This window comes from Panthera leo, chromosome B4 (genome assembly GCF_018350215.1).
Source record: "Panthera leo isolate Ple1 chromosome B4, P.leo_Ple1_pat1.1, whole genome shotgun sequence".
NCBI lineage: Eukaryota > Metazoa > Chordata > Mammalia > Carnivora > Felidae > Panthera > Panthera leo.
In genome coordinates, this window is record NC_056685.1 from 132249880 (window position 1) to 132276073 (window position 26194).

The 26194-nt window shown below is 53.6% G+C and overlaps 2 protein-coding genes across 4 annotated transcripts; both read left to right on the plus strand.

Moving 5' to 3' along the window:
- The first annotated feature begins 382 nt into the window (after positions 1–382).
- Positions 383–12417, plus strand: MIEF1 (mitochondrial elongation factor 1). 3 transcript variants are annotated; one of them, XM_042947854.1, is made up of 6 exons: positions 383–489; positions 2252–2388; positions 8541–8691; positions 9630–9807; positions 10011–10273; positions 10910–12417. In XM_042947854.1, exons 3-6 carry the CDS (start codon positions 8548–8550, stop codon positions 11714–11716), a joined length of 1392 nt encoding a protein of 463 aa, XP_042803788.1. In that variant the 5' UTR covers positions 383–489; positions 2252–2388; positions 8541–8547; the 3' UTR covers positions 11717–12417. The 3 variants fall into 3 exon arrangements, with proteins under 3 accessions (XP_042803788.1, XP_042803787.1, XP_042803789.1); XM_042947853.1 differs by lacking the exons at positions 383–489; positions 2252–2388 and adding an exon at positions 2499–2606; XM_042947855.1 differs by lacking the exons at positions 383–489; positions 2252–2388; positions 8541–8691 and adding an exon at positions 8709–9180.
- A 5256-nt stretch (positions 12418–17673) lies between these two features.
- Positions 17674–19791, plus strand: ATF4 (activating transcription factor 4). The gene is made up of 3 exons (XM_042947856.1): positions 17674–17878; positions 18471–18791; positions 18878–19791. Exons 2-3 carry the CDS (start codon positions 18563–18565, stop codon positions 19705–19707), a joined length of 1059 nt encoding a protein of 352 aa, XP_042803790.1. The 5' UTR covers positions 17674–17878; positions 18471–18562; the 3' UTR covers positions 19708–19791.
- Positions 19792–26194: the final 6403 nt, after the last annotated feature.

The following is a 26194-nucleotide window of genomic DNA, read 5'->3' on the forward strand; positions in this document are numbered from 1 at the left end:
GTGTCCCCACGGCCCCAGCCCGAGATCGGCAGTCGGTGCTGGGGTCTGACCTGACCGCCTGACAGGTTACGAGGCTGGCAGCGGGTGGGGGTCGGCCCGACGCAGCCCGGTCGCTGGACGGCGAGGCCACCCGGGTGCCAGTCCGCCGCCCCACTCCCGCCCACGGCGCGGTCGCTCTCCGGGTGGGCAGGGCCCGAACGGCCTCGGCGGACCGGTCCCTGGGGGACGTCACGCACGGAGGCGGGACCGAGACCGCCTGAGGGGGCGTGGCCCGACGAGGCTCCTGGCCCCGCCCCGAGAGAGGCCTCGGCCGCGAAGAACGGAAGTCCTTCCGCCTCCGCCCGCCCCCACGCTCCCTTCAGTCCCTCCCCTCAGCTCCGTGCGCAAGGTCGTGTCCCGGAAGTGAAGGGGCCATGTTGGTGGGTGACCCCGGGAAAGGTACCGGGCGAGAGGCGAATCGCGAGGAGTGGTAGCGCGCGCAGTCCGCGGGTGAGTGCGGGGAGGAGCCGGGGCCCGGGGCTCGCCGAGCCTCTGCTCAGGGCCGCGCTGGCGCCCCCCATCCCAACCCGGCCAGCGGGGGTCTCGCCCAGACCGCTCTAGTTTCTTCCCGGGAGGCCGCTCGGTGGCCGCGCCCCAGCCTCCGGAGGCCTCCCGGGGACCCCACCCCCCCCCGAGCCGGCCTGCCCCAGCCCGGGCCCTCCCCATCCCGCCTCGGCCCGGCCCCTAGGGTCGAGGCAGGAACTGGGGACCGACCAGGGCTCAGTCGCCCAATCGCCGATCGACCTTGTAGTAACAGCCCTCGCGTGACAATCGCCTTCAACCTCATAGAGCACTTTTCCTGTTGATTTTCTGGATTCATCTCTCCCATTCCGGGAGGCCCTTGGGGCCGAGGGGAGCTCTTCTACAGTTGAAAAAAGGACAGGGACAGTGGCTTTGCTCGAGCTCGCGCAGAAAGTTGGTGAGGCCGGACGCTGATGGCTAACTGACTTCGGGCCCAAAGTTCAGATCTTTTTACCAAGTACCTCCCCCATTCGATCTCATTTCTTTATTTTTGAAATAGGGGTGATCATTTCTCCCACATAAGGACTTTGCTTCTTTCATCCAACTTATTTTTTGAGGCCCTTATATGTGCCAAGCGCTGTGCTGGGAAAGTTTGTAGAGCACCCCTGTCCTACGTGGTAAGGCCCCAGCGAATGGTAATTGTCCTTACAGAGGCAGGCAGAGTTGGGGGCAGGAATGCAGCCCCCCTTTCCAGCTATGTGCCTGTGGGCAAGTTACTTCCCTGTGGGAGCTTCAGTTTCCCCCACTTAAAATGGGGATGAGGACGCTGGGGTTGTTGACAGAATGAGAGGCGCGTTATTTTGTGGAATGTGCCTGAAACATGCCTGATACATAGTAAACCCTCCGTAAGTGTTCACTGTCAACGTTAGGACCCCTGACCACCTCCTAGGTTTCTTCATTTAAATGTAATGGATGACAAAGCATTTTATGACACTCAGTATTTGTGTAAAGGTTCATTGTTACTGAAGGCAGATGGTGGCGGTTCACGCAAAACTAAATCTACTATTTATTGGGCTGGGGGCCACTAGTCATAGCCGGCCGTGATAGCGTGCTTCTTTGTAGGTGCCAAGCACTATTCTAGACCCATTTACATACATTAAGTCATTTAATCCTCGTACCAACCGGATGGGCAGAATACAGTCTTGCTCCTCATTGTACAAATGGAGAACTGAGGTTAGCGCAGAGAAGTTAAGAAACTTGCCAGGGTAATCACTGCAGAAGCGGTGGTGCCAGGATTCAAGTGTGGCTGAGAGTCCTTGCCTTCAACCACTCTAGACCACCCCTCGTAGTGGAATTCTATTACAGATGCTATATGTGCATTATCTCATGCAGTTCTCAAAATAACCCCATGTGGTAGGTACTCTTTAACATATAATGTCATCTGCATTTTTTTTTTTTTTACCACCGAGGAACCTGATGCTCAGAAGGGTTAAGTACGTTGCCCGGAATCATATGGCCGGTAAACGGCAGAGCCAGGATTCAAGCCCTGGCCCTTCAGCATAACCTGTACTTTCCCAGAGAGGACGCTGGGAGGCTGGGGTCTACTTCTAGCCCTGCCACTAAGTCATAATGTGACCTTGGGATCTCTGAGACCCAGATTAAGAACCCCTGAGTTTTAGATAGTCTCTATATAGACCCTTCTATCGTTAATTCTGATTCTAGGCCTCTGTTTTTTCCCTTCTGTTTATAGCTTGACGCCCAGCCCCCGCCAGTCCCCCATGGCCCCATGGAGCCGAGAGGCGGTGCTCAGTCTGTACCGGGCCCTGCTGCGCCAGGGTCGAGAGCTTCGCTACACTGATCGAGACTTCTATCTTGCCTCCATCCGCCGTGAGTTCCGGAAAAACCAGAAGCTAGAGGATCCTGAGGCCCGGGAGAGGCAGCTGGAAAAGGGCCTGGTCTTCCTCCACAGCAAATTGGGGGGGATTATTTAGGATCCCCTCCTTTCCCCTCTCCTCCTAATTCCAAGGGAAAGAGTTCAAAGGTGTCTTCGTAGACACTCCTGCTCTTTCCCATCCCTACCTCACAGATGCAGTAAGCAGTCTCAGGTAGGTAGACACTTAATCCTATAGGTTTCTTTCTTTCTTTTTCTTTTTTCTTTTTGATGCAGGGGACCAGGAGAGGGGACAGTTTCTTTTCAGTGACCATAGTCTTTCAGTCATTAGAAATCAATGGAGGAATTAGAGACATTAATAGAAGTAGGTTTCCTTATTGAGAAAAAATAGGCCTCGCGTTTCAAGGCCCGCCAGAATAAAATTATTATCACCATTTTATTTCCTGGAACATTTTACTTCTGAAAATGTTACAGAAGATACTGCTTAAAAGTATTAGAGCTCAGTTCCAGGCCGGCTCGCTCTCAGTGGATTCCGTTACCTTATGGGTCAGATCACATTCCCCAGACATGACTATATTCTGTTACAACACGGCCTACAAAGCAAGCATAGTGTGTGTGGACTTCAAGGGACCGTGTCTGGGTTCAGATCCTGGCTCTGGTGCTAATAGCTGTGGGACTTAGGGCAAATCACTAGACTTTTCCGAGCTCCCATCTCCTCATTTATAATGGAGAGAACAGTACCTACTGTGTGCAGTCATTTTGAGAATCCAGTGAGACTGCGCACACACAGCGCTTGGAATGGTGCTTAGCAGGTGGTAGGTTAGCTCTGTTTCCTCCTGATACCAGTGTTACCAAGAAGTCCCTCTATAACCTAGTGATGATATTTAGTTCGGCAACTTTTCCAGAGGGCCTTCTATGGCCCTGGCATGTTCCGGCAGGCTCTGGGATAAAGGTGAACGATACGGTTCATCAAGGGACTCGGTCTGATGTGGAGATGAACGGAAAGTAATTCCAGGGGGAGCAACTCTGTGCCGGAGGGTCACATAAAGAGCTTGGAGATGGGGACGAGGACGTGATTCTGCCTGAGGAGGGAGGTGGGGGGTGGGGGGTCATAGGTGGCTATAGAAAAGGGCCGTTTGAGGTCCGCCTCAAATGAGAAATAGAAGCTTGCCATGCAGACGGCCAAGAACGGGCAAATACGGCGGTGGGAACGGTAGTCTGGGAACTTGAGTCTGCTGTGGCGGGCACGGCCCGCCTGTGAGGCGAGTGGTGGGAGTTGAGGCCGGGCCGAGTCTGCAAGGAGACTGGCCCCCCCGGCGAAGAGATTGCGACATCCGATAGGAGGGGGACGGTCACAGCTCTGGAAAGCAGGGGAATGGCACAGAAGAGGGATCGTGGCGGTGGCCGTGTGGAGAACAAGCTGCTGACGACAGAGCGGAGGCAGCAAGTCCGGCCGGACGACCCTGAGCGACTGGGGTGGTGGGGCAGCTGCGCTTCCGTAGTGTGCGCGGCAGCGGGGCTCGGTGGCCAGTTGGCTGAGGCTGGAGGCGGAGAGAGAAAAACGAAGGATAACTGGGGTATAAGGCTTGCCGGCTTGGCGAGGGTGCTGTTTTCCACAGAGGGGGAAAGTGGCCGGGGGGAGTGGGGAGCCTTATGTAACGGCTTTCGGTTCTCCTCGACCACTTAGGTTGACTGCAGACTCGCCTTCAGCAGGGGAGGCCCAGGGAGGGTTGATGCCCGCGGGAGCCTGCCTGCGCCGGGAAGGGTAGCGGATCCGAAGGAGAAATCGTTACTGAGTCTCTGTCCGTCTGTTTTCCCTGTGAGTTGGGTTACAGATGGCCTTCACCACCTCCTCAAAAAACCAGAAATCCGCCCCCCCCCCCATAGGGTTAACGGCTCATTTGTGCCACAGATACGATCTATGTGTCGAACAGCGCTGGCCCTGGGGACTCGGCAGTGAATGTGCCAAAATGCCTCCAAGAAGGTTAAGGTCTTCTGGCTCATAAGATGTGAACGAGGCGGGGTGGCAGGCCTTAGGACTCCTCCGCACTGCTCTCCGGCAGACGAGCTCTGGGTTCGGATCCTGGCCGCGCAGCTTACCGACACGATAACCTTGGGCCAGTGACTTAACCTCTGCCTCTGCTTCTTCATCTGTACGTTGGAGGTAACACCGCGACCCCATGGTGGCGGCGTAAGGATTCGGGAATTAACACGTGTAACGTGCCCGGCACGTGACTCAGCGCGTGTCAGTTGGCCTCGTGTGCGCTCGAGCCAGACATGTTGAAGTCCTGTGGCTTTCTCAAGTAAGAGAAGTTGAAATTTTCACGGTTTTTGTGCGGTCTGCCTCCGAAGCTGCAGGGCCACCGTTACGCCTCATCCCCGCTCCATCGGGGCAATGAGTATGTCCGTTCCCGTTTTTGTACCTGGGGCGACAGGTTAAATAACTGGCCCGGAAATGTCACCGGCGCTGAGACCTTCCATCCCCAGCCCTGCCTGCCATGTCAGTGCTCCTCCTCCTTCTTTGTCCTCTTCTTTTTAAAAAACGTTTTCATTAGTTTTTAGTGCAGAGCTCAGTAGCAGTAAGAATATTCACACCGTTGGGGCACTCGCAGGGCTCAGTTGGTTAAGCATCTGACTCTTGAGCTCAGCTCCGGTCACGGTCTCTCGGTTCCTGGGATCAGGCCTCACGTTGGGCTCCGTGCCGACTGTGTGGAGCCTGCTTGGGACTGTCTCTCCCTTCTCTCTGCCCCTTCCCTGCTCATGGGCACGTGCTCGCTCTCTCTCAAAATAAATAAACAAACTTTAAAAAAAAAAAAAAAGAATATTCACATTGTTGCATAACAGATCCCCAAAATGTTTTCATCTTGAAAAACTGAAACTCTAAACCCAGTAACCAACAGTTCTCTTCCTTGATGGCACTGAGGAGCCAGGCTCCCCCACCCCCCACCCCCCTCCCCCTTCCCCGTCATGCCAGGTGGATTCTCGTGTCCTAATAGGCAGGCTAAGCCACAGAACCTGAGTAGACAATGTACGGTAGATAAGCAGTCTCGACTGAAACAAGTTAGGTTTTAGAACAAGAGCTTTTATCTCGCTGTTGAAGCTCATGGACATACTCTCTTCTCCTTGGTCACCGGTGGCATCACGTGGTCCACAGATGGGGGGAGCACACGGCACTAGACAAGGGAGAGCCTTCTCACAAGCTGCCAACTTAATGGTCTGGGTCTGAAGTGTGGAAGAGCATCAGTGTGAGCTTTAGAGGCCATTTCTTAGCTCTATCTCAGAAGGTAGAATGTAACTGAGAGGACAGTCTGGGTTGCTGCCTGCCTTCTGGAAGGTGACCTTTTGTCCTGTGAGTGGAAATCGTAAAAGCCTTCACGATAGCTCGTACTTGTGGGGTACTCTTCCAGTTTATAAAGCGTTCACATTCAGTATTGCTGTAGATGTTTTTTTCCTCACTGCAACCTTCTGAGTCAGGCCACGCGGGGGTAGTTATCCCCTTTTCGTAGCTGGGGTGGTTAAGTAACTTAGGGAGGTCACTCAGCTAATAAGTCAGGGCTCAAAGGCAAGTACTCGTCCTCAGAGTTTCCGGCTTGAGAACTCAGGCTCTTTTCTGTTATGCCACATCACTGCTTCGTTCTTACCAGTCATCAGATGGGCCCTGGGTTAAATGGCCCAGGGAGGCTCCTTCTGGCTTTCACTTGGGTGGAGGACATCCCCTTCTGGTCCTGCTGCCTCACGTTCAAGGAGGTGCCTGCATCCAGTGTTTCTATTATAAACATATCAGTAAAGGTTCTTGTGTTTAAAAGAAAGAAAATGGGTGTGTGGGTGGCTCAGTCAGTTAAGCGTCCAACTCTTGATCTGGGCTCAAGTCTTGATCTTCCAGTTTGTGGGATTGAGCCCCACGTCGGGCTCTGCACTGATAGCGCGGAGTCTGCTTGGGATTCTGTGTCTCCTCTCTCTGCCCCTTTCTTGCTCTCTTTCTCAAAAACTAACTAAATAAAAAGAAAACACTGGTCATTGTTATGTGTGGGGAACACATGTGTAAAGTTCTACTCTGTCCTGATTGAATTACTCTGCTTTGGCCAAGTTTGATCTGTGCCGTCTCTGTCTCAGTGGCCACTGGAGGGACGATGAGTAGTGTTCTTCCCTGACCCCACCTGTAATGTATAGTTTAACTCTTCCCCTTGGCGTTGCTTGCTCTGTGCAAGTGGGAACGTATTTCATTTGGCCAAGTAGTCTCCCATTATGTCCCTAAGCCCGAAGCTTCTGTTGACTGGAAAAGGTAGAGAAAAGTGCCACCAAAGTTGTGAACTCTGGTTAGGGAAAAATATTTTTGGACTTGACAATGACTCTTAGTTAACTCAGTTGCTGGAAGTAGTAGAGTCAGGAACGTTTTCCCTCCCGTTCCCTTCCCTTCCCTTCCCTTCCCTTCCCTTCCCTTCCCTTCCCTTGGCCGGGGAGGTTAGAGGCAAGGGCCAGGAGAGGTGAAGCCAGCAATACCTAGTTGTAGCGGTATTAGAAAGAAGGTTACTGGGGCGTCTGGGTGGCTCAGTCGGTTAGGCGTCTGACTTTGGCTTAGGTCATGATCTTGCGGTTCATGGGTTCGAGCCCCGTGTCAAGCTCTGTGCTGACAGCTCGGAGCCTGGAGCCTGCTTCCGATTCTGTGTCTCCCTTGTTCTCTACCCTTTCCCCATTCATGCTCTGTCTCTGTCTCAAAACTAAACATTTAAAAAAAGAAAGAGAGAGAGAGAGAGAGAGAAAGGAAGAAAGGAAGAAAGAAAGGAAGAAAGAAAGAAGGTTACTTACACTGGAAGATGCACCCAGGGATCCTGTCTCTGTCTCCTCCCATCCTGGGCATGTTGGGACCCCAAGTGGTGCACAGCTGGCTTTCCCTGTGTAATTCCTGGGGTGCTGGACGTGGGAGGTAGGAGAGCAGCAGTGGTAAGAGCAGCGCTCAGATCTGCACCGCTTTGCCATCCTTCCTCTGTGTCGGACCCACAGTTCTCACGGGCTTATGTGGGGACGCGGGGAACTTCAGTCAGGATGACTTCATTGTTGCCGGGGAGCAAGTGTGTGCTCCCCTTGCCGGAGCTCTGTACGAGAGGCCGCCTCTTTGGTCTTGAGCCCATGAGCTCCTTTTTAGTTCATTTTTCAAGTGCATTTGGGTAGATGGGTGTGTGTGTGTGTGTGTGTGTGTGTGTGTGTGTGTGTGTGTGTGTGTGTGTGTTTTCCCAGTTAACAGCCAAGCCTACAGCGTCCTTGGGGTTGACACTCAGTGTCACCGTGCCAGCCTCACCTGAACTCCTGGTGCCTCCCCGCCACCCGAACACTTTCCCCAAGAAGCAAAGCATTTGTCAAGTGGGAGTGTCCACAGAGTTATTTTTCCCTTTGGACCTTTCTCATGTGTGGACTTGAGGTTATGTCTCCGTGTGCAGTAGTCTGGTCCATGTTATTTTTATTTTTTTAACGGTTTATTTTTTTTTGCAGAAAGTAGAGTGGGAAAGTTTGGTGTGGGTAAAGGGTAAACACGATGGTAGGAAAAGCAGCCTATTAGGAGCTGGAATCCTGAGTTGTGGAGGTGACTCTGCCACTCCCTGTCTCTGGGACCTCTGGCAGGTCACCTCCCTATGTGTGAAGTGACGCCATGGGACTGGATGAGCATCTGCTAACCTAGTCTATTAGGTTAGACCTTCTTAGGTCTCACCTTACAGGAAGTGGTAGCCAAAGGATCAAAACAATCTACGCTACCGTGGTGGGAAGGGAGAGGGAGAGGGTTGAAGTGCATGGTAGCGTAATATAATATAATATAATATAATATAATATAATATAATATAACATAACATAAGAAGGGATTGATGGACACTGAGCTAAGGCTGTCTCTTTCTACAACCTCAGTAGGTTGATGGAGAGATTTTGTTCACAATGAGCGCGATCCATTCTCCCCCCCCCCCCCTTGCATATGCAGATATGTCATGGGGCGTGGTGTCTCTCCCTTGACCCTAGAGCGTGCAGGCTAGAGGCAGGAGGATCTGGGTTGCTGGAATTCATAGAATGCCCTGTCCCTACTGCGCGTGGCCTGATGGGGGAGGGAGGAGGGGTGGCTCTTGAGTCCCAGGTGGTGATGGCTGTGTTCTGACTTCGTCCTCAGGTGAGAGATGGCAGGCTCTGGTGAGCGCAAAGGCAAGAAGGATGACAATGGCATCGGCACGGCCATTGATTTTGTGCTCTCCAATGCCCGGCTGGTGCTGGGGGTGGGCGGAGCAGCCATGCTGGGCATCGCCACGCTGGCAGTTAAGCGGGTAAGTGGGCGCAGCCAGGGCCGGGGGTGGGGGGGACGGACGAGGCTGCCTCTGTCAAGTGGAGCTGACCTTGAACGAGCCTCGGATACTGCTAATGGGGGCATAACCCGGAAATCTGACATTGTTAGATGAGCCCATAGGAGAACTCAGCAAGTCTACTTCTAGGACTCCGCCCTGAAGAAATTGGTGGCAATACAAATAAGTCTATCCCAGTGAGTAAACCACTACAGATAACCAAGATGCCCTTCCTTAACTCCCCGATTTGAAATGGCAACACTCCCACCACATACACACTTCCTATTTCCCTTTTCTACTTTATTTTCCTTAACATCTATCTCTGACTGCGTATGTCACATTTAACTTGTTTATTACATATTGCCTGTATCCTTCCACCGCACTGCAGACTCATGCGGGCAGGGATTGGGTCTCTGTGTTTTACTGCTTGACTCTGTGCACCTAGAACCACGCCTGGCATGTAGGAGCCACTCGGTAAATATCCGTTAAATAAATGAATCCGTGTTCAACGTTATGGTACGTTCGTAAGGTACAATGCTGAATAGTCAGAAAAGGTACATGATGTTGACCACTGGGTTCGTTTTCAGTGACAGTGGGGAGATGATAAAAAGGATGAGTGAAAAAAATCCAGTGTCGCAAGTGTACGTACAGTAGGATCCTAAGTATATACATACATATTTCCCAGCAAGAGCCAGACCAAAATATTAACAGTCGTGTCTGTGTTGTGTCCTTACGGTAGATCTGTTTCTTGTTTGCCTCATTTAGTATTTCCCGAGATTTTCTGCATGGAGCACAGTGTTCCATAATCTAGAATAAAACTAAAGTTATTGAAAAATAGTAGTCAGACCCCCTAGGGCAGAGCTGCTGAGAAGAAGGGAAACGGAGGCAGGAAGCTTCCTATGCCTCGGCCTCCGCTATTTCAGATGTACGATAGGGCGATCAGTGCCCCTACCAGCCCCACCCGCCTGAGCCATTCAGGGAAGAGGAGCTGGGAAGAACCGAACTGGATGGGCTCGCCCCGACTGCTGAATAAAGAAATGAAGACAGGCCTGAGCCGGTCCCTGCAGACCCTTCCCACAGACTCCTCAGCCTTTGACGCAGGTGAGGACAAGGCCCCCGCCCCTCCGGGGCCTCTCTGTGTGTGCTCAGTACCGCCCCCGCTTTCAGCAGACCTTTCTTGAGCGCCCGTGTGCCAGGCACCGCGCTCGCACTTTTGTGCCAGGCCCTCCTTTCCGGGGCCGAGGCAGCTGTGGACCGAGCGAGCGCGGGAAGAGCTCACGTGCCTCTCTCTCTTGCCTTGGCAGATACATTCTGCCCGCCCCGGCCCAAGCCATTGGCCAGGAAGGGCCAGGTAGACTTGAAGAAGTCACGGCTCCGCATGTCCCTGCAGGAGAAACTTCTTACTTACTACCGGAACCGGGCGGCCATCCCTGCTGGCGAGCAGGCTCGGGCCAAGCAAGCTGCCGTGGACATATGTGCCGAGCTCCGGAGCTTCCTGCGGGCCAAGTTGCCGGACATGCCGCTCCGGGACATGTACCTGAGTGGCAGCCTCTATGACGACCTGCAGGTACCAAGGTGGTTCTCACGAAGGGTAGGGTCGGGTGCGGACCAGGATGCTTCTCTGGGGGCGCCTGGGGGGCTCGGTCAGTTGAGCGTCGGACTTCGGCTCAAGTCACGATCTCACAGTTCGTGAATTCGAGCCCCGAGTCAGGCTCTGTGCTGACAGCGCGGAGCCTGCTTCGGATCCTCTGTCTCCCGCGCCCCGCCCCCCCCCCCCTCCCCCCGCCCCCGCCACCCCTCCCCGGCTTATGTGCGCACGAGCGCTCTTCACGCTCTCTCAAAAAAAAATAGTAAAACATTTAAAACAAAAAAAGCCGTTTCTCAAGAGTGCTCTTGGTACAGAAGATCGGTGTCCCAGGCGTGCCAGAAAGACTGAGTCTTAGGTCTTACTGTTTCTGAAGTTTACCTGCTGCCGTAGCCCTTGTTGTGTCTTCCTTAACCCTTTCTGTTTTTTCGTTTTTTTTTTTTTTTTTCTTTTTTCTTTTTCTTATTCTGACAGACCGGGGTTCAAATCCTTGCTCTGAACGAATTCGTCGTTTCCTTTATTGATGGGGGAATACAAGATGGTGGGACCTGTGTTTGGGGAAAGTTCTCTCTTGAGCAGATTAAATCCCTCAAAACCTTTTTAACTGTGCTCCAACAGGTGGTGACAGCTGACCACATCCAACTCATCGTGCCCCTGGTGCTGGAGCAGAACCTGTGGTCGTGTATCCCTGGTGAGGACACCATCATGAACGTCCCCGGCTTCTGCCTGGTTCGCCGTGAGAACCCAGAGTATTTTCCTCGTGGTAGCAGCTACTGGGACCGCTGCGTAGTAGGGGGCTACCTTTCCCCCAAGACGGTGGCAGACACATTTCAGAAGGTAGTGGCTGGCTCCATCAACTGGCCAGCCATAGGGTCCCTCTTGGACTACGTGATCCGACCGGCACCACCCCCAGAAGCCCTGACTTTGGAAGTGCAGTATGAGCGCGACAAGCATCTCGTCATTGACTTCCTGCCGTCGGTGACCCTCGGCGACACCGTCTTGGTAGCCAGACCACACCGGCTGGCCCAGTACGACAACCTATGGCGGCTGAGCCTGCGGCCCGCAGAGACGGCTCGCCTGCGGGCTCTGGACCAGGCCGACTCGGGCTGCCGATCTCTGTGCCTCAAGATCCTCAAGGCCATATGCAAGTCCACTCCGGCTCTGGGCCACCTCACTGCCAGCCAGCTCACCAACGTCATCCTCCACTTGGCCCAGGAGGAGGCTGACTGGTCTCCGGATATGTTGGCCGACCGATTCTTGCAGGCCTTGAGGGGACTCATCAGCTACCTGGAGGCCGGAGTCCTGCCCAGTGCCCTGAACCCCAAGGTGAACTTGTTTGCAGAGCTCACTCCTGAAGAAATAGATGAATTGGGATATACTCTCTATTGCTCCTTGTCTGAGCCGGAGGTGCTGCTGCACACGTAGGGCAGGTGAAGGCCAAAGTGGACGTCAGGCGGTCAGACCCTGGCTTCTCCGTTAGAAACACGTGGCTGCACAGCTGGTGCCTCACAGGGTCCCTAGGTGCCTCCTATCTTGCTGGTCATCGCCCCGGTCACTTCATGCTGATTAGAATGCCATCTCTTTGCCTCCTCTTTTCTCACCCAGCCCTTTCTATTTTTGTTACCAAACACTGTGCACCTACTCCTCCCCGCCCCCTCGCTCCAGGCTGACTTTTCTGGAATGAATTGAGAAGGTGAAGCACTGGCCTGACCTGAGCTGCTGTTGTGCAGTTTGGCCCAGGTTTTCTGCTCCTGTCTGCCCTTTGGCCTGTTTTCTTTCCAGTGTCTCCTCTGTCTGTTCCTCTTGTTCACGCCTTCTGTTTTGCTTTTCTCCCTGGAGCATATCTGCCCCGTCAAGATGTTGCCTTTGAGTTGAATGTCACCGAAGAGTTCTGATCGGCACGTTTCTGAGCTGAGCTCTGCAGAGTGAGCGCTCAGACACTATTTAGAATTTCTGGGGTTAAAACCGGGAGAAGAGCTGGCTCTTGACCCAGGTCCCTGGAGAAGCAGCCCATGCCCCCCACGTCCTGACCACCTCAGATTCCTAAGTGCTGAGAAGGTCCCTCCTGGGAACACGGTTACTGACCCACGCAGGAGTGAGGCTCAAGATAAACTGGTTGCAAAGTTGCCTGGAGATTGTGTTTTTTAGTGGCCATCTGTGAGGGTGCCGCGGGGGAGCTGGAGGTGGTGAGGAGGGCCTGGGGAGGGTGCGTGTGCCTGGTGTCTAGACCTCCCCCGTGGCTGGTCCGGATCAGCTGCCAGAGCGGAGTGGCAGGAGGACAGGAAGAGGACGAGGGAGGGAAGGGGCTGCCTGCCGGGGCACCGCCCCCCCCTTCCTTGCTTCTTGCCAATTAGGACGAAGCCTTCGAGGACACAGCCTTGGGGGAGGTTGACAGGTGTCTGAACGCTAACTGGAAAATCCAGTCACCAGTCGAGGCTTGGTGAGGAGTTTCTCCCCCATCAGGCCCCGCCTCTCTAGGATGCTGCCTCAGAGCAGGAACCGGCCCAAAGCCAGCCCTTCCTTCCCCAGCTTCTGCCACAGGAACGTGAGAGCCGTGCGTGCCGAGTGCCGAGCCCCCTAGGCACCGTCGAAGGGCGAGCAGACTTGCGCTGACCTCTTCCCCGTCCTGTCTCAGCCCACTCCTGGGGAGACTGGTGCTACCTAGGGAGAGAGTTCGTGTATAAAACACGGGGGGGGGGGGGGGGTCGGTGCAGCTTGCTCCGCCCCCTCTTATTTCCAGCTGCTAAAACTGCGCTGTGTGTATTGCAAAGTATCCTGAGGGTGGGGAGGAGTATTTAATACACGACGTCTGTGCGTCTTGTGTCGTGCTTTTGTCCTGTCCGTGGCAAGAAGCCAGTAATAATTGTTTCTGATCTGCCCATCCAGTATTTCGTTATCCCATCAAGTTTTATTATTTTTTCTATTCTTCCTACCTCTCCATCGGTGAGATTCTGGTGAAGCTCTCCACAGCTGTCTCGTTCTTTCCCAACGACAGCAGCATGAAATGACTCTAAAATAGCATTGAACCCTCAGCTACCTTTGAATTTAGGGTAGACGATCCTGCCCCCTTTTTGTCATGGTTTAGGAGGGTAAACTAGGGTTAACCTCGACTCCATTGGGAAAAATTTCCTGCTCCTCTCTATGTATGCAGAGGTTCCTTAAAGTGGCTCAGCTCTTTCATTTGTATGAAGCTCCTGAGAGAGAATGAAACATAAAAAGCCCGGAACCCTGAGAGAGATTCTCCACCCTGGCTGTTCATCAGAGTCAAATTAGGGTTTAAAGGAAATCTCTGTGCCTGAGTGCTGCCCTCGGTGACTGGCCTGGAGGGGATGGGGTGGAGCCTGACCTTGGTGGTTCCGGAGCACGGAGCTCACTTCTCGGATCCATTAGAGGGAAAGGAGAAGGGAGGCTGCAAAAGAGTGGGTTAGTCTTCATTGAGGTAAAGCAGTCGGTTTTCCCAATGTATTACAGAGTCTAGTTTTCTCAAGCTGGCATCTCTGACCAAATTGCATGTAAAGCATTGGAAGGAGAGCTGGAAAGAAACAAAAGATTTTAAAGACTTAAGCCCAGATTATCAAAGCCAAGTGTAACTGCCATTTGGTTTTATCTCTTTTCTTAAAGAGCAACACAAGGGCATCTCTGTCTCTTAACTGTGTTTCACAAAACCAAAAACCGTGGCTTTCCCATTTCACAAGCAAGAACCACCTGGAAGTCCTCAGAACAAGAAGCAGTGGAGATTCTTGGCCCTGGTCCTAGTGGGTTTGGTGACTGAGACTGGGCAAGCCGTGTAAAACGTGGAAGATTGTCCAGTGTGTTGAGGTTCTTGGATGGAAGAGGACAACATCCTGCACCCCCTCCCGATTGTTTTAATCTTGACGTCGTGCCTTTCCCCACCACTCTCCTGCCTATGTACCCAGTAACTCCCACCTTTGCCTGAAGTCATGGCACCAGCTCCTACTTCTCTGGAAATTTTTTTGCACCATTTATGTTAGCAAACCACAGAGTTAGCCTAATGCTTAAAAATATACTCATTGTCTCGAAAGCATAATCCATTCCAAAGTATATTTTGATTTTTTCCCTGGTGCCCCTTCCTGAAAAATGAGTTCAGGATAACAGTATTTTTATGATATGCTTTGTCGTGACTGTTTTCCCCCTTCAAATAAATGATCAAAGTTAACGTTTGGAAAAGCTGTGTCGAGGCCTACGGTCTTCCCTCCTGGGTCTCGGCCCCTGCTGGTCTCCCTGTTCACATCCCAGATTAGCTGATTTTGCTCCCTTGTACTCCAACTTGAGAACTCCCATGGTTTTGACAAGGAATTAGCTTCATGATCACAATTTCCTGGAGAGGCCCCAGCGGGGGTTCTGTAAGTAGGGAAAACCTGCATTGTGTTGGAGTCCTCTGCCGTAGCCTGTCTTCCTTGAGGCTGTGACCTTGCCTGGAAACTTGTGTTCACAGGGTTTCTTAGTACTCTGCTCTTCCTGCTAAAGGTCCAGGCCAAAGACAATGGTAAGGGACACTTAAGACTCGATCTGTTAGGCTGTGGCCCTTTTAGACACTGCTGGTTCTCAGTGGCCAAAATACTAGGTGAGTTTTTTGTTTTGTTTTGTTTTTATGTTTATTTTTGAGAGAACAGAAGCAGGGACAGAGGATCTGAAGTGGGCTCAGCGCTGACAGCGGAGAGCCCCATGCGGGGCTTGAACTCATGGGCTGTGAGATCACGACCTGAGCTGAAGTCACACACTTAACCAACTGAGCCACCCGGGTGCCCCCCCCCAGATGTGGGTTCCGAGGTGGAGTCCAGCGTGTTTACCTTTTCGTTCAGATCACCTTGTAGTCTTTAAATTCTTGGTCCCTGAGGCCAAGTCCACAACTTGCCTTCCAGTCACTTGCCTGCCCTTCAGTAGCAGTTGATACATTCAGCGGTAGATTTGGAATCAGTCACTGGTCTTTCTGTCCCACCTTGGCTAGGCCCACATAGAAGTAGCTTTGCCCTGAGACCTGGGGAATTGCTATCTTTTATTCTCCTTGAGGGAGGAAGTAAAGCTGGGGAAAATGATGTCCTTCCACAGCATGGAAAGAAAAAATAAAAATCTCCTTTCCCACAGCTTTGACTTGTGTGTGGTATGAAACATTTTCCTACAGGAGTGGTACTGGTTCTCCATTCTCAGCTAGAACCTTGGAAGTGCTTGATCTGGGTCTCCATGATAGAATGGATGGGACAGGTTGCCCCTGGAGCCATTCATCAATGACCTCTGCGGTGTCAAAACTGGGGCAACATTACTTTAATTCTCAACCTTCTGCCTAGTCATCTGTAAGGAGGCACTGACAGGTCTTCTGATACATGCCCCATGGGTTCTTCGGTACACCTTGGAAGACTTGTGTAATGGTTCAGGGATACTTAAGTGCCTTTGCACGTAAGACTAGACTTTGTATCTTGACATTTGTGATTTCTCCAAAGCAATACAAAAACCATACTTTGCAATATGCTTTACATGTACCAGTTGTTGGTTTCATCAACTCAATAAATACTAGTAGTCCTCCGAGGAAGCAGGATGATGAAAGGAAAATGGGGAGTGGGGATTGGGAGGTCAGGATCAGAAGACCTGAGTTCTAGTAATAGTAATAACCATTTATTGAGCATTTATCAGCACTTTGCTCAATGCTTTCCATATATAATCTTCATTCTAAGCATAAGGATACTCATCATTGGCCTCATTTCACAGATGAGGAAACTGGCTCAGCAAGGAAAACTTGCGTAACCAAAATGTCTCAGCCACTAAATGGAAGAGCCAGGATCCTTTTGGAGTTGCCTCTAAAATCTGTCTTCTAAGCCCTACCCCATACTGCCTCCACGGAAAGCTGTGCGGCTTTGGGCCACACACCTCATCGCATTAGTTCGGTTTGCTGTTGTAAAGAAATCGTTGGGCTAGACTGAATCAAAGCAATGAACGGACAAGGACAGCGCTCCCCACATTTTTTGACCTCACAGCCTTGCTACAGATAATTCTATGGCCCACCGAAATGGAGGCAGAAACTTAAGGTTTCTGCCCCCACAGGGCCTGACTGGGGAAGGGGACTGGAGGATGCTGAAGAGCTTTCTTGGCACTCTTCGCAGCTCCCGGATAGAGAGCAAACTGCAAGCCCTACCCTGGACCGCTGCTTCCAAACACACGAACCCTCCTGCCCCCCGCAAGTGGGCGTGGGTTTTCAAGCTTCTCTCATTAGCGGCATTAGGGGGACTTGCTGAGAAGTGGTTAGGTTACACCGGGCAGTCGCAGAATTGGGCGTTAACTGACAGTGACAGATACCAGTTTAATAAAATCTCTTGGGGCAAATGCATCTGCATAAACCAAAAGAAGTTCCCTTGTGATGGACTGAATACTTTTAATAGAATAGCAAACATTTTAGCAGGTTGGGTACGTAAAAATACCTTAAACTGGGCTATAGATTATGCATCTTCCCGCCTGGACTTGAGAGTTGACAGTAAGGATGCAGAGTTGGCCTTTTATGGTAGGTGGGCATGAAGCATTTGAGGTCCCGACTGAGGTCCTGTCTCCCCTTTCAGCTACTTAAGGCCTTGCATATGGTGGAAATGCACACGAAATGCCACTTCCTTTCCCCTAATTTCATGTAGGGCCTGAAACTGGATGCTAATTCGGAGATTCACTGAGGGGGGCAGGAAGGGGCCACACGGGTTCCGGCCTGTCATGACCATTGAACGCTCTAGATCGGGGAAGGAGGCGGCGCAACCACGGGCCGCTAAGTGTGCGCAGAGTTGCGGAAGCCACTGCAGCGGGGAAATTAACCGAGACTGGCCCACCAAGAACAGACTGCAGCAGCGGGAACCTCACTCATCACTCCACCCCTTCCCGCTCGGACCTGGGCTCTCTCAGCGAGAAGCCCTCCCACCTCGGGCTCAGAGCCAATAGAAAATCGAGATATATATGACTCACCATGTCTAACCAATCAGCTCGACGCTCGCTCTCCGCCAACATCTCGCGCGACAACCAAGCGGCCTCGAACCTCACAATAAAAACCTTCCTTGGGCAGAAAGACTTCTCTCCCCGCCCCCGAAGCTAACACCGGAAACGAGGTGTGTCTGAAGAATCCCTCCGCGGTCTCCGGCTCCAGAGAGGAAAGTGACTCTTTGATCTTAGTTGCCGTGTAAAGTAGTGCGCCCTTTTCCTTTCTTGAGACTCTAAAAATAATTCACATTCTTTTCACAGCTACCTTCTGGACATAAAAGTCGTAGGTTGGAGATAGTAGGGGCGTCGGAGGGGCGAAAATGAGTGGGTAGGAGGCGTGGGTCACGTGACCGGGGCGGAAGGATATGTCCTGTGATGCGTCCTCATAGAGGCAAAGTCTATAAAGGACCCACGGCCGGCGGGCCGCGGCCATTTCTCTCCCTCCCGCCTATAAATGTAGAGCTCCTGTGCGAGTGCGCGTTCTCCCTCCTCCGCTCCCCCAGGGTCCGCAGCCGCCATGGCGTATTAGAGGCAGCAGTGCCTGCGGCAGCATTGGCCTTTGCAGCGGCGGCAGCAGCACCAGGCTCTGCAGCGGCACCCCCCAGCGGCTTAAGCCATGGCGTAAGTATCGGGGCCGGGCCGCTCTGGCCATGCTCCCGCGGGTCGGCGAGGGCATTCGGCTCGCTTGGGCGCGGCCTGCGGCCGGCGGCGTCCCAGAGGGGGAAGCGGTTTTACGAGCGCCCGAGACGCGTGACCCCTGTTTGGGTGTCAGCGAGACGCCGACGCTTCTGGGTTGGGGGAGCGCGCCCCGTCCCCGAGGATAGAAGTCCTCGACGACCCTGGCCTCCGATTCAGGGGCGCGTCCCCGTCCGGCTCCCAGCAAAACGTGGCAGGAGCCAAGATGGCGGCGGGGCAGGGCGGTGGCGCGGTGTGAGTCGTGGGCGGGGCCGGCGGCCCAGGCCGTATTTGGACTTGAGGATGGCGCGCCTTCCTCTGGCGGCCGGTGGAGGGACGGCCCAGCCCTGAGGGCGTCCATCTTGTGCGCCTTGACCGGGCGGCGAGGAAGGTGGACGCGATGGCTCTGAGGCCACGTGTTCCCGATTCTCTGCTGCCGAGTGGAATTCTAGTTTGGCCGGTCTCCCTCCAGGATGGAAAGATGAAGTTCTGGGACCGGCTGGTCTCTAGTGGGCCTTGGTTTCTGGTTTCTTTTCAGGCTTTTCACGGCATCCAGCAGCAGCGTTGCTGTAACCGACAAAGACCTCTTCGAGTCAAGCACATTCCTCGATTCCAGTAAAGTCCCGCGACATGGCCGAGATGATGAGCTTCCTGAGCAGCGAGGTGTTGGGGGGGGACTTGATGTCCCCCTTCGACCAGTCGGGTTTGGGGGCTGAAGTAAGCCTAGGTCTCTTAGATGATTACCTGGAGGTGGCCAAGCACTTCAAACCTCATGGGTTCTCCAGCGACAAGGCTAAGGCGGGCTCCTCCGAATGGCTGGCTGCGGATGGGTTGGTCAGTGCCTCAGACAACGGCAAGGGTGAGTAGGAGTCCTTTGCCTGCCGGTGGGATCTGAGCGTCGGGCTTGCTGCCTTGTGTGTCTGACTCCTTTTCAATCTTTTGCAGAGGATGCCTTCTCCGGGACAGATTGGATGGTGGAGAAAATGGATCTGAAGGAGTTTGATTTTGATTCTCTGTTCAATATAGATGACCTGGAAACCATGCCAGATGAGCTTTTGGCCACTTTGGATGACACATGTGATCTCTTTGACCCCCTAGTCCAGGAGACGAATAAGGAGCCCCCCCAGACCATGAACCCAATTGGCCATCTCCCAGAAAGTTTACCCAAAACAGACCAGGTTGCCCCTTATACCTTCCTGCAACCTCTTTCTCTCTCCCCAGGGGCCCTTTCCTCCACTCCAGATCATTCCTTTAGTTTAGAGCTAGGCAGTGAGGTGGATATTTCTGAAGGAGATAGAAAGCCAGACTCTACTGCTTACATTCTCATGATCCCACAGTGCATAAAGGAGGAGGATGCCCCGTCAGATAATGATAGTGGCATCTGTATGAGTCCTGAGTCCTATCTGGGGTCCCCCCAGCATAGCCCCTCGACTTCAAGGGGCTCTCCAAGTAAGAGCCAGCTGTCTCCATGTAACCTCTGTGGTTCTGCCCGCCCCAAACCCTACGATCCCCCTGGAGAGAAAACGGCAGCAAAAGTAAAGGTGGAGAAGTTGGATAAGAAGCTGAAAAAAATGGAGCAGAACAAGACAGCAGCCACTAGGTACCGCCAGAAGAAGAGGGCGGAGCAAGAGGCCCTTACTGGCGAGTGTAAAGAGCTAGAAAAGAAGAATGAGGCTCTGAAAGAGAGGGCAGACTCTTTGGCCAAGGAGATACAATATCTGAAAGATTTGATAGAAGAGGTCCGAAAGGCCAGGGAGAAGAAAAGGGTCCCCTAGTTGGGGTTGTCCGCGGAGTATGTGCTTGTACATAGGCTTGTGCTGCAGCTGTGTGTTGTAATAAATTATTTTGTAGTGAAAGTACTTCTGTGAGTTGTGCTTGCTTTCTGATCTCTGGTAAGGCAGCCTTACCAACCTTGGCCTGACGGTTGTGATCACCCCGGAGGGAGGGATTGGTTCAACCTCGTTGGACTTAGGGCCCCCTGCGGTAGGCTGCTGGGTGTTTTTCTCAAGTGGGGTTCAGGCCAAAGAGCTTTACCCTGAGGGAGCTGGTGGCCAGGAGGTACAGCCTGGCTTCTGCCTTTTGCAGCATTGTAGTCTGTCCTTTAGTGCCCAGATAAGGCCTGCCTGAGTCAAAGTTTCTCTTCTAACTTACATTTCTGTAGAGGCCTCTTCCCAGAACTCAGAGAAATGGGTCTTTGGTTTTTGCTGGGAGTTGAGGACCGACCTGTAGCTTGAAGTTCCTGGTCAGAGCTGGGCTCTAAGGCTGGCAGATGTCAGGACAGTACCAGGAAGCCACACTACTGCAACTTGGATTTCTCAAGTCTGAGAAGTCATCCTTTGTCTGGAGTCCATCCTGGTCAGTCCCCTCATCTTGTGTGTCTCGTGGGTTTAGCTCTCCAGGGAGGGAGCCTTAGTTTTTTATCTCAATGGCAGTGTTTGAGCCCTTAATGTGTATTCTCAGTTCTGTGATAACCCAAAGAGAAACCGGCGCATGAAGGAGCATCAGGCTCTTAAACCTGTTTTGCCCCTTGAGTTTGGAACTGGATGTGTGTGCAAGGTGAGGGGAGGCCCATGTTTCCCTGATTTTCCCAACACCTAGTGTTGGAATACAACCAATGACCCAAATGGGAACGTTCCTCTGAGGCATGGGGGGGGGGGGGTCACAATGGACCTTGGGCCTGGTACAGGTCTTACCTTGAGGTGGTAGAGATCCTACAAGGCTGTGGGTCTCCCCACGGTTTACTCTGCAGGGACCACCCATCTAGGTGTTAGTATCACAGACATGATCCCACCCCCACCCCCCAGCCCCATTTAAGCAGCTTAACTGCAGCTAAATATGTGGGGATTTACTGGTTGAACAGCATCCACTCAGCGTCACACATTGAGGTTACAAAAACTAAGTTCTCAATTTTTTTAAAGACTGCAGAAGAGCTTAAACTCAGCAACTGTGAGATCATAACTTAGGCCGAAGTTGGATGTTCAACCCACTGAGCCACTCAGGCGTCCGTAAAATGCCTTTTTTTTTTTTTTTTTTTTAAGTTTTTCTTTTAATGTTTGTTTTTGAGAGAGAAAGTGTGTGTGAGAGCAGGGGAGGGGCAGAGAGGGACACAGAATCCAAAGGAGGCTCCCAAGCTTGTCCGCACAGAACCTGATGTGGGGCTCGAATCCACACACCGTGAGATCGTGACCTAAGCCAAAGTCTGACGCTTAACCGACTGAGCCATCCGGGCGCCCCTAAGATGTCTTAAAAGATTTTTGAGCTGGGTGGCTTGGATAGGTGTCCAACTTGATTTCAGCTCAGGTGGTAATCTCCCAGTTTGTGGGTTTGAGACCCTAATCGGGCTCCGCACTAACAACACAGCTATTTATTTCAAAATAAACTAAAAAAATTAGATCTTAAGTAATCTCCACACCCAACGTGGGGTTTGAACTCCCAGCTCTGAGGTCAAAAGTCCAGCCAGGCGCCCCCAAGAAGTTTTTCATAAGGATTACCTCTTCCCCACTTCACAGATGTGGGAACCATGACTTAGGGAGGTTGAGTAACATCCCCCGCTACCAGGTGGATTCAAATCCAGGCAGTCTGACTCCACAGAATGTTTTTAAACGGTATGGCTCCACAATTCCTTATAGGAAGGATTATAGGGGGACCCCGGACACTTGTCTTAAACTGGGAGTTCAGGGAAAGCGTGTGTGGGTGCTAGGGTGGTGTGCCACAGATCACAAATGTGGAGGCTTTAAAATAACACCCATTGTCCACATGGATCATCCCTGGTGGCTTTGGGAAGGAGCTGGAGGAGAGTGGGGAGCCTACAGCCATTGCCAAAGGCCCCCACATGAGCACAGCTGTCACCTGTGACCCCTGCTCTATGCCTCACTTCAGCTTTGTGACCTTACAGTTTTTAAATCCGAGACGGGAAATAAGAATCTACGACTACAAGTGCTTCCTTCTATCTACCCCCAACAGTATCTTATACTTTGTATGACTGGGCAGCTGCCCCAGCCTGGGGCATGTGGGGTGGGACAGGAGGGGGACACGGAGAGTTGACAGGAGGTGAGAGAGACCACAGCCCTGGAAGTGACCCAGCCACCTTGTCACATCCAGTGCCAGTGAGATCCTCTGTCCTTGGAGACAGTGACCCACTCCCCCATTTGACTGAAGGGAAACCTTTCCCTGGGGTGCCCTGAAGGGCAGTGCAGACTAAAGGCTTAAAGCCAGGACGCTGGGCTATGCCCCTTCCCAGGCCCCTGTAGCTAAAGACTCCCCAGACCACAAAAGGCAGGGATGGGGTGGGCAGCAAAGGCCCCTGTAGAGTCTGTAGGCTCAGACCAGGGACCATGCTCGGACTTTGCCCTCCTTCACTCTTTGCTGTGCTCCAGCCACAAGGGCCTTCCTGCATCTTTCTGCTAAGCTCATGTCTCCCTCAGGCCCTTTGCACTTGCTGTAAACTCTGCCTGCAAGATTTTTCCAGAGCTCCTTCCCTCTCTCATGCAGGTCTCCTATGTCATCCCAGAGGCCTTCCAAGAGGACTCTGTAAATGTCCCAGCCCCTCTGCCTTAACTGTTATTTTCCATGACCCTACCTATTTCCTATTCCCCAACTACAGTGTAAGTTCTCTGATGGCAGAGATCTTGCTGTCTTGTTCATTTCCGTATTTCCAGGACCCATGACAGTGCCTGGCACGTAATAATGATTACTGCTAATAGTCACTGAGAGTTCTGACGCTTGGCACTGAGAGCTTTGCGGTTATTGGCTCATAATCCTCATTAGGAGCTGTGAGGAGGATCTGATGATCGTGCCTTTTTTATTTATTTATTTAATTTTTTTTTTAACGTTTATTTATTTTTGAGACAGAGAGAGACAGATCATGAACGGGGGAGGGTCAGAGAGAGGGAGACACAGAATCTGAAACAGGCCCCAGGCTCCGAGCTGTCAGCACAGAGCCCGAAGCGGGGCTCGAACTCACGGACCGCGAGATCATGACCTGAGCCGAAGCCGGCCGCTCAACCGACTGAGCGACCCAGGCGTCCCAATCGTGCCTTTTTTAATGAGGTAAGGCTGCAGGTGGATGCTGGTCCAGGGGCAGCTGGTATAGACAATGACCGAGGCCTGTACAGATAGGCCACGTGGGGTCTCAGTGCTAGAGAGACCCACACAGAGGGAGGGGTGCGGGGCAGGGGGCGGGATTGAGGCCGAGGTCCAGCCCCAGGGCTGGGCTCTACCGTGGTGCCGTGGGGGTGGGGTGCTCCTGGTTCAGCTCCAAGCCCTCTGCTGCCTGTACCGAGGCAGGAGCCACTCAGCTCTCGGCATTGCCGCCTGTTTCGCCCCTAGGATGAGGCCGCAAGTGCTGGAGATCAGGGAACGGCCTTGGTGTTTCTCTGCAACTATTCATGAGCCCCCACCACGGGCTAGACATTGTCCTGGGTGCCGAGGATTCAGTGGTGAGAAAACCAGACACAAGTCTCTGCTCTCGTTCTGGTGAGGGAGACCGCCAGTAAGGATAAAACACCTAGCGGCACCTGGCTGGCTCAGTCGGTGGGGCATGCGACTCTTGATCTCAGGGTTGTAAGTTTGAACCCCACACTGGGTGTAGAAATTACTTAAAATCTTAAAGTGAGACATGTGACGCTAGATGGCCGTGGGGCAGGCTGAGTACTCAGGTAGGGGGATCTGCCCGTAAGATGGGTGTTTAGGGAGGCAAAGCTGGCAGGAGACGAGGGAGGGAGTGAGGGGCCCAGGGGGTCGGGGGAGGGCTGACTGCAGCGGGGGACAGGCACACGGTACAGGGCCTAGTAGCCCTGTTGGGACTTGAGAGTCTCCCCTGTGTGACCTGAGGAGTCCTTGCAGCAGGAGTGATACACTGGTTGCCATTTCAAGAGGTCCCTCTGATGGCCTGAGAATGGCAGGTGGGCAGGAAAAGAGGATGGGGCTGGGGTCAGTACAGGTGAGACAGGAGAGCTGGTCAGGGCCTGGATAGATTCTGAAGCTCAAGGAAGTCAGCCTCCGACGAGGGGTGTGAGAGAGGGGACTAAATGGCAGCTGAGCGACTGGAAGGGCGGTTTCCGTTTCCCGAGACAGAGAAAACCAGGGGAGGAGCAGGGTTTTCATTTCAGCCCCTGGATGCTGGCAGAGGACGTGTTCAGCCTCGACGCGCCTCTTTGACATGCAGGTGGGGACGGTGGGGAGGCAGCGGACTTAGAGGCCGGAGACCAGGAGGGAGTCCAGCTGGAGACAGAAAGCCTCCCTCCCACCCCCAGTAGCGGCCCTAGGAGGCAGCACACCCGCACCGGGCACCACACGGCGAGGGGAAGGTGGCTCAGTCCGGTGGGAGGACGGCAGGTGGATGCTTACACGGGGTAGACAGTGACAGCTCCGGGACCGGGACTGTGTGAGGCTGGGTGACCTCAGTGGAAGGAGCAGGGACTCTTGGGTGGGAGGTCACAGCAGGCTGCCTGGAGGGATGGGTGTCTGTCCTGGCCTTCAAAGGATTGGAAAATTGTGGATGTAGATGGGAAGGCACCCCAAGAAAGCCGGCCCAGCAAACTCACGGATGGGCACATGATATGAGTGCCACAGTCCCACCTCCCTCTCCAAGAGGGCTCCCTGTCCCCGCTCTGCCAGAGGAAGTCCCCTGATGGGGACCCACCCGGCTCCTGCAGGAACCCAGCCCTCTGTCCACACAAGCTCCGGGCAGGCCTGTGGCTGGGCCCTAGCGAGGCTCCACGTGGCAGTCCTGCCCCACTCCCACCTGGCCCCTGGGCCAACCCTTCTAGTCATCAAGGAGCAGGAAGTGAAGACGGCTCAAACAGCCTACCCCACTGTGGAAACCACAGGTAGCCTTGGCTGGGGCCCTCCCCCTGGTCACGTGAGTTCCTGCAACTTTGCTCAGCCTGGTCCCCCCAAACCACGCGAGACACAAATGCTTCCAGGCGCTTTGTATCTGCTCACAATGTCTCAACTGGGGAAGGCCTCCTCCTCTGGGTCTGTAGTCCTGGTGGGAATGTGGCAACTCAGCGTCCTCTTGTTTGAGCCCTGTCCCTTCCTTTTCCAGCTGATGTCAACCACCGGGTCCTGGAGCTGCACCCCCCCATCCGTGACTTCTACACGCACACCTGTCCCCCCCCCACCCCACCCCCGCCCATGGTGGCACATCCTCGCTTCCCCAGTGCCTCTCCCAGCCTCTCCTGGGCCCTCTGCCACCTCCTGACCACTGGTACCAGAACTGGCCAGGGTGACCGTTAGATCCCAGAGTCCTCCCCTGACCTGCCGGCCCAGAATCTCAGCGGTGAGCACTAGCTTGGTCACTCAGGAGCACAGACACCCACCTCACTAGTGCCACGTGGCACAGGTGAAACAACTACCGGAAAGCCCACGAGCAGAGAAGCAGCAGAACCCCTGCTCTCGTGCCTGCAAACTCCCTGCCGTAGAGCCAGGCCAGTCGCTCGATACCTGGAAACTGGAAACAGGGCACCCGAGGGTGCCTGTGGAACAGTAGGTGTGTCCTTGTCAGCGGCTGGTCAGCCCCTCTTCCCAGGGAGCGTGAGCACGTGACTGCTTGCACAACCGAGCCAGCTTCTTGCCGAGCTGCTGAAAAGATGAAGGGAGGGGGTCTGCAAGGGTATCCAAGTTCGTCTCCCTCTCTCCACATAGGGGTCGTTAAAGCTCAGCAGGCAGGAGTGAGAATTTGAAGAATACCCGTCTTCCCCTTCTTTGGAACCAGCTCATTTGAGGAAAAGTGGGTTGATAAGGGTTTGGAGTAACGGCACCCTCCTCTCTGGCCCTCCTGGCCTCCTGGGTGGATGGTCTGCTTCCTGCTGCTGGGATGAAGGCCACCTGCACACAGGACGGGCTCCAGCTCTGCCTCGGGCAGGTCTGCAGGCCCCCTTCTGTCCCCAGGTAGGATGGAAAGCCAGTTAACAACCAAGAACAGACCCCCGGGGCATGTGTGTGGAGGGTGGAACCCTCTCTCCTCTGGACAGACCTACTTTGGGTTGGCAGACTGTGGGTCCCCAGCTGGCCCAGCCACAGGGGGCCTTTCTGAAGTCCTCTGCTGGACGTGACCTCTGGGGCTCTGTTTGTAGGGCGGAGAGTCAGATGGAGCTGCCCAGGGCATCCAGGGCCCTCTTCCCGAGGCCCGCAACCCCTCCACGGAGAGGCCCCTGGACTTCCAGGACTGGTCTCCTCCACCCTGAAGACCCAGCTAGTCGGTACAACCACTCATTCATGCTCGGTCAACATGCACGCGCCTGCCAGGAATGGTCCAGC

What these genes read in the sequence shown, in the direction of transcription:
- MIEF1 (XM_042947854.1), top strand. Translation starts at nt 8,548, where the DNA reads ATGGCAGGCTCTGGTGAGCGCAAAGGCAAGAAGGATGACAATGGCATC. An exon ending in CCACGCTGGCAGTTAAGCGG is followed by an intron (nt 8,692 to 9,629) that starts GTAAGTGGGCGC and finishes CCGCTATTTCAG; the next exon opens with ATGTACGATAGGGCGATCAG. An exon ending in CTCCTCAGCCTTTGACGCAG is followed by an intron (nt 9,808 to 10,010) that starts GTGAGGACAAGG and finishes TTGCCTTGGCAG; the next exon opens with ATACATTCTGCCCGCCCCGG.
- ATF4 (XM_042947856.1), top strand. Translation starts at nt 18,563, where the DNA reads ATGGCCGAGATGATGAGCTTCCTGAGCAGCGAGGTGTTGGGGGGGGAC. An exon ending in TGCCTCAGACAACGGCAAGG is followed by an intron (nt 18,792 to 18,877) that starts GTGAGTAGGAGT and finishes AATCTTTTGCAG; the next exon opens with AGGATGCCTTCTCCGGGACA.